This window comes from Pagrus pagrus (genome assembly GCF_965226575.1).
Source record: "Pagrus pagrus genome assembly, chromosome: 1".
In the NCBI taxonomy this organism is placed as follows: domain Eukaryota; kingdom Metazoa; phylum Chordata; class Actinopteri; order Spariformes; family Sparidae; genus Pagrus; species Pagrus pagrus.
Window position 1 is genome coordinate 30,901,038 of NC_140185.1, and position 7,430 is coordinate 30,908,467.

Here is a 7,430-nt window from a genome sequence, read left to right on the forward strand (position 1 = left end):
GGCGTATCGCTTGAAAAGAGGAACACGGCAAGAGAGCCAAACACAAAGAGAGGTTTGAGTTTAAGTCTGAGCTTACGTTGAGGGCTGCGTCTACCGGGTGCTGGGGCCTGTCCATCTTCAGATCAGGGTCCCAGTAGACCTTTAACTGGTGCTTTTTGCTTTTCTTTCTCTGCTCTGCCTGGATCTCTTGTCTGACTGGTTTACTCTCTGTTCCTGGGTGGTTCTGAGGTTTACACATTTGATGTGACTGGAGCATGAATGATTGGTCGAGGAGTTTCTTTACAAGAATCAGATGTTTGAACTGTGATTATTATACAATTGAGGTGATCTGGTGGTCTTGTCACCCGATCGGGCAGTGCATTTTTTTTGTCTTCTTTGTTCTGACACAGTGATCACCTTAGATTTCACGATGGGAGTAGAAAACAAATCCTAAATACTAGAAAAATAATTATTTCTGATAATTTTGGTGGGATATTGTTACAGGATGCAGACATGAAAAATATATAATTTTTTTGATAATGTGTCAAACGGGAAGGGAAGTTTAAATTAGCCTGATATGGACTGACACCATTTTCTTTGTTTTAGGACATAAAGACAGTTTGGACCTCGAGCACTCCACACCCAAAGAAACCTCCAGCAGACAGCAAAGCCCGACTGCACAGACCAGATCGCAGGTGTGTGTTTGTATGTCTCCAGGCCAATTATACTGGCATCCCAAATGTTTTTGGTTTTGTTTTCTTGGCACACTATTTATAAATCAAGAGGTGAGGTGCCTCTGAACCATTTCACTCTGTGTGTGTGTTGTGTCATTTGCTGCCTTTACAATCTTGTCTTTAGCGGCCATGTGTCAGGATTCAGCCTATTAAAATGAAATGTATAAACTAAACAAATGTTTACCTTCGTTCTCCTTTTTGTGTCTTTGTCTGTTATTCTGGCTACAGGCTCAGGCGGAAAGTCACGGTCACATCAGAGCAGTCAACTCCTATGCTGGTTTTACAGAGTTTGACAGAAAACCAGCTTTTCTCCATCCTGACTCCAGTAAGCCCACAAACAAAGCTCAGAAACCAACAGCGGCAGTGATATTCTTACATTTTCACTGTTACAGATGGTAATTGTTCATTGTGTTTCTGCAGCTCTGACAAAGAAGGACAGGAGCAGAGTGTCAGCTGAAGACATCCTCATCCACGAGGACCCCAGGACCGCAGTACTGGTAAGAAGTGTCTCTAAAGCAAGAACAAAGAAACACATTATTATTTTTATTATTATTTTATTGTTTAACGACTTCTTCTTGTTTCTCCACCAGGAAAGAGTTCAGGTCAAATCAGCCCAAGCCAGCAGCCTGTAAGTGTCCCACTGGCTCACATGATGCGCACACACACACACACACGCATACATATGCATATGACATTAATGTCTCTCTGTTGTCTCTTTCTTTCAGACGAGCCCCTGGAGAAGATACACTAAACAGTAAGATGTGTAGTTTCACCACAGTGGTTTAGTTTGTTCGGACTCCTATTGTCCTGATCTGCTGGTCCAGCAGCATTTACACAGACGCTGTTGTCAAAGTGACTTTTAACTTTTTCCATTTCAAAGCTGCTATGCTTGTGTGTGATACAATCCACAACAGGTATCTCCCATTAAAAAAAAACAAAACCTTTTCTAGTGTTTGCAAGTCATATTGCAAAATTTTAACTTAATGATCACATCAGAACCAGAGAGTGAACTCTGCTGTTTACTCATGTTTCCTGATGAAAGCTTCATCGTCTTTTTCTTCTTCTGTTGTTGCAGCCGCAGTTTCTCTCTACACGCCACGACACACCCACCTCGGAGCCAGGAAGGACTGTAAGTAATCAGCGCTCACTGAGCATACATCAGGGTTTTTAATACCATGACCGTCTTGGCTCTCGATTACAATTGAGATGATTCATTTGTTAATCAAGTAGTTCCAGATTCTCCCCTTTGAAAATTTGTGTCACTTTGTCTTGACTTTTAGTCAACTAGGTAAACAATAACAATAATAATTAAAGCTGCAAGCAGCGATGAACGGGCCCTCGCCCCCCCACGTCCGTCGGGCCGTGGCACCGTCGGACGCAGAGGGCAAGTTTGTCCACAACACAAAAATTAATAAAAATTAATAAAAAATATTTAGAGATGTAAAATGTAAAAACAAGAGGCGTATCTCATGCAGCCAGTGTAGGTACATGATCCCAACATGATTTTGAGTCAATTGATCACATGACCTGGAAGCTATTGAGCTAACATGCTAATATTTACATATAAAAATTAACAAAATATAATAAAAATTAATAAAAAATATTTAGAGATGTAAAACGTAAAAACAAGAGGTGTATCTCATGCAGCCAGTGTAGTTACATGATCCCACACTGATTTTGAGTCAATTGATCACATGACCTGGGAGCTATTGAGCTAAAATGCTAATATTTACATATAAAAATTAATAAAACTTAATAAAAAATCTTTAGAGATGTAAAATGTAAAAACAAGAGGTGTATCTAATGCAGCCAGTGTAGTTACATGATCCCAACATGATTTTGAGTCAATTGGTCACATGACCTGGAAGCTATTGAGCTAACATGCTAATATTTACATATAGAAATAAATAAAAAATAATAAAAATTAATAAAAAATATTTAGAGATGTCAAATGTAAAAACAAGAGGCGTTTCTCATGCAGCCAGTGTAGTTACATGATCCCAACATGATTTTGAGTCAATTGGTCACATGACCTGGAAGCTATTGAGCTAACATGCTAATATTTACATATAAAAATTAATAAAAATTAAAGCTGCAAGCAGCGATGAACGGGCCCTCGCAGTCCACGTGCGTTGGGGCATGCAGCTTTTGCGGCGTGCTGCTGTCGCTACATGCTGCTGTCGCTACATGCTGCTGTGGGGGCTTGTTAATGCAACAACTTCCGTTGAGGAATCAAAAGTGAAGGCAGTCAAGCTGTTCTTTCGTCATTTAGCAATGAAAGCGCCCCCTTTTGGCCGATTTCCACCAAATTTTTCACAAACTGTCATCGGGCCACGGAACACAATTAAAAAAACTTTAGTGTTAATGGGAATGTATTTCATCAAGATATGGAAGACTGTGTGTTTGACCACAATGAGCAGGAAAATTGAACAGATTCTAAAATTTTTCGGACATATATTCCAAGTTTGGTGAGTTTTGGGGTTTGTTCAGGCAGTGAAAAATGCGATCATTTTGTCAGAAGAAAAACAAATAACAAAAAAATAAGAATCATTTGAAAAACAATAGGGTCCTTGCAGGTTCCCTGCTCGGGCCCTAATAATAATAATGATAATAATAATAATTTTATTAAGCACTTTTCAGGGTACACAAAGATACTTTACAGATTAAAAAGAAGAACCCATACCCATAATAAAAACAACACACTTAAAACACAAAAAGAGACAAGTTATACATTAAAAGCAGTTTTAAAAAGGTGAGTTTTGGTGTTTATGATTATTATGATTAATCATGTAGTCAAGAAAACAGCAAATTAATCAATAATAATTGATAACTAATTGCAGCCCCAATGCTGCATTTTGCACTTTGTTTGACAAGAAGAAATGAATGGATGATAATAAGCGACGGATAATATTGTTCTTTGGTGTTTAGTATTTATGAGAAAAAGTAGATTCAAAGAAATGTAAAACCCATTAAAATCATATATCTGTCCAGCTTCCAAATACGAATCCATGAGGATAATTTTACTTAGTGATTGATTACAGGAAATAAACGAGTTGCATCAAGCTTCAGCTGTTGTTGTGAAGCAGAACAGAGACCTCTACTGGTGGATGCTGGAACAGCTCAGAGTATTTCTGTTGAATTAACATGTCCAAATGATTTATTACCACCGTCATCTTCATTACAACCACATGAACTAAGTTTTGCAAAAACATGAACAGATCTCTCTTTTTTTCTCCGTAGCGATCGGCTCACCTTTCAAACCCATGGAAAACTACCAGTACTCAGGTGAGACATGGAGAATAAGTTGTATCATCATGTTTTCATGGATTTCCAAAGTCAATGATTGTGGACTTTGTTCTGTTCACTCTTCTTCTGCAGTTGTCTTAACCTGTTTATGTTTGAATGTGTGTGTGTGTGTTTGTGTTTCCTCTTGTAGCTGTGGAGCGCAACAACTTGATGAGGCTGTCCCAGAGTATCCCCTTCACCCCCGTGCCCCCCAGAGGTAAGTCTGGGTCACGGCACACTCTCGGGCATGTCCAGTCAGGTGAAAACCCTGCAGACGCTTCTGAGAAACGACAGCAGACAGTTGGAGAATGAGGAAGTTTAGAGCCAGATAAGAGATGTTATTTGTGTATTGTTTTCATCACACCACACCTGCGGCTGGTTGCTGCACAGTCACACCCAGCTATTCATGAGCAGTGTAGGTGTTGTCTTCTGTGTTGTGTTGTTTCTTATGCTTATTTTGGCTTCATAATTCACGTACATCTCCTTGATGAAGACGAACTACTGTCTTTAATGATTTTGATGAGTAGCAGCCACGTTGTTGTGACAGTCTGCTTGTTTCTGCTGTGAATGTGTTGAAGTGTAAAAGCTTATGCGTCATGTGAGTTTCTTGGCTTTTATCACGGTGGTGTTAGGTGGTGATTATACTGTTTACTCGCAGCAAGGGCATCATACAGTACGTCTTATAAACAGGCAACGACACGGAACCAGTTATTAGTGTGATTATGATTTTAAACGCCATGAAGCAACATTTTAACTATCATCATTTGATCTAAAGACATAATAAAGTTATCAGTGCTACAAAAGACTATAATCCTCGGTCTTGAGACACCTTGTAAAAAAGACAGTCATCTCTGCTGCCTCACAGAGGCCGAGAGCTGGAACTACAGCGAGTCTCGTTGAGAATAAAGGGGTTGCAAGTTTGAAGGCTCTGAGTCGAACCGTGTTGTTAACTTGTGAATGCCTTTTTAGGCTTTTTAATAATCTGTGTGACCGACTTTACATAAAACCTAATTAAACAATGGACCATGTAAAGAGCACAGTTATAACTCACTATCTACAAACAACATAGTCTATTTTTCACAGTTGTGTGTCCGTTTGAACGGATGAGCTCATTTAATGAAATTAATTTAAATGTGTTATAACTGTGGCTAATTTATCCTTAACACATCGCCAGAAATTTACTGGAGTCGGACACTACTGAGACAAAGGCTACATCTCCTCCACTAAGCTAGGCTAGTTACCTTTGAGCAGGGCTACTTTATCTGGTGTTAGCCTCCTTTTTAACTTCATTACGATTTAGTCGTATTTTAGTGATAAACTAAACTCAATTACCAAAATGTTGGACGACGAAAGAGATGATTTTTAAATTACAGGAAACTGGAAAAAGAGGGTAAATTAGCTTGGCTTGGGTCTTGCACGCTAGCCTCAACTAGCCAGATTGCAGTCACAGTAGTTTGGTTATTTCCTGTGAGTTTTCAGTTCTTGAACATTTTATATGCTGTGGTTTTTTTTAAGCACATTTTTAGGCCCTGAAAACAAAACGGGTAAACGGATGCGAACACATTAGACTCTGGTCTTTCCTCAGATCTGAAGATGTAGTTATTGCCTTTTGGCTTTGTAGGGCTATACAGCGACAAAACCATGGAAACAACTGACTAAACTAAATGTTAGAGCAGCAACCTTCCTTCCACATTGCACACAGTGTCGCTTCTTGGTGTTTATTGGTTATCTGTAGACGGGAACTCGCTAAAGATCGTGAAAGATTGATCATTTTAACTCAAACCATGATCTTTCCTTAACCGCTAAGCGTGTGTCATAATTAGTTTGTACGCGCACAAGAACCAAGTTTGATGGCTCTCGCTGACACATCCGTAAAAAACTGTCTCTGTCCCAGTGTTACTCTGAACAGGTTATATCATCACCACCTCGTAAATGCAATGTTCTTGATTCAGATCCAGACCTGAGACATTTTTGCACGTCATATCCTTCGCCCCGTCTGCCCTCACGTTAAAGAAGACTTTAAAGTGTGTTTCTGTTTTAAGAAACAAACAGCTGAGGGGGTTACAGAGATCAGCAAATCATCTCTGTGTCAATCAGTGTCTTTGACCCTCACCTGCTGCTCTGTGTTCCTGCAGGGGAGCCGGTGACTGTGTACCGTCTAGAGGAGAGCTCACCCAACACCATCAACAACAGCATGTCTTCCTGGGCCCAGCGGGGCCTCTGTGCCAAAATAGAGTTTCTCAGCAAGGAGGAGATGGGCGGAGGACTCAGACGGGCCCTCAAGGTGCTCTGCACGTGGTCAGAGTACGACATCCTGAAGCCAGGACATCTGTATATAGTCAAATCCTTCCTTCCTGAGGTGGTCCAAACCTGGCAGAGCATCTACAAGGAGGACACTGTGCTGCACCTTTGTCTCAGGGTATGAGGACACACACACACACACACACACCACACACACACACACACACACACTCACTCACAGTTAGATACAGTTTGCAGGATGGAATCAGTCCATGGAAAATTGCGTCCACTAAAAGTGTCTGTTTTTGCCACTGACAGGCTGAGGGTTTTATTCTAAGTGTCTGACAACTTTTACAGAAACGATTCCTATGGAGAGAGACCTTTTTACTAAATAATAAGGTCCTTTTTGTAACCAGAAACACAAGTCTGGTTGAAGGAAAAGTCTCGCTCTGAAATCTCACAACAGGCTGTTGCAAGAAGACAGCGGTGGAGAGAGAAGTTTGAGTTTATCTTCAAAGTCATGTCTGAGCAACTGTAACAACTGGGCTCTTGTGAGATTTCAGAGCGAGACTTCCCCTCGAACGAGACTTTAGTTTCTGGTGGAAAAACAGATCTTACTATTTAACAAAAATGTTTTCAAAGTTGCCTCAAAGGATTTCATTGCAGCCATGTCGTGGCTGAGTCATCATGAGTCGATCTGGTGGACCGTTTCCAAAACTTTTGGTTACATGTAAATATAAGGCCTTTGTTTAAATATACTGGAATTCCCCATTAATCATGATGTCAAATAATCAGCAACTTCAGCTTGTTGCTCAAAGCATAAACCTAGAAACTAAACCACTAAAATGCTTAGCTGTTTGTTTTTGTGACCTTTTATTCTAGTTATACTTTCCGTGTCTTTCTTGTTAACAGCCTTCACACCTACACTGATGTAGGACGCTAATATTAGACATTTAGTGTCTGTGTGTAAGTGTTTTTCCTGTGTCATTACAGGAAATTCAACAACAACGAGCTGCTCAGAAACTGACATTTGCCTTCAACCAAATCAGGCCGAAGACTATTCCTTACTCACCGAGGTAAGCACACATGAAATGCAAGTCACACACAGCAGCTTCATTTTCATTTTTCTTATTTTGTTTTCCTGTTGGACTGTTTTGCTTAGCTCATCGTGGTTTGGCAGAACATCAATGT

The 7,430-nt window shown here is 40.1% G+C and overlaps 1 protein-coding gene across 1 annotated transcript in view; it reads left to right on the top strand.

Annotated features, from left to right (window-relative positions):
* Positions 1 to 7,430, top strand: part of trpm7 (transient receptor potential cation channel, subfamily M, member 7) — a 31,436-nt gene that overhangs the window by 21,625 nt on the left and 2,381 nt on the right. Inside the window, 10 exon segments of the mRNA XM_084374222.1 lie at positions 586 to 674; positions 942 to 1,038; positions 1,134 to 1,210; positions 1,304 to 1,341; positions 1,439 to 1,467; positions 1,789 to 1,842; positions 3,954 to 3,998; positions 4,150 to 4,215; positions 6,134 to 6,417; positions 7,233 to 7,315. Coding sequence (XP_084230348.1) covers positions 586 to 674; positions 942 to 1,038; positions 1,134 to 1,210; positions 1,304 to 1,341; positions 1,439 to 1,467; positions 1,789 to 1,842; positions 3,954 to 3,998; positions 4,150 to 4,215; positions 6,134 to 6,417; positions 7,233 to 7,315 — 862 coding nt within the window.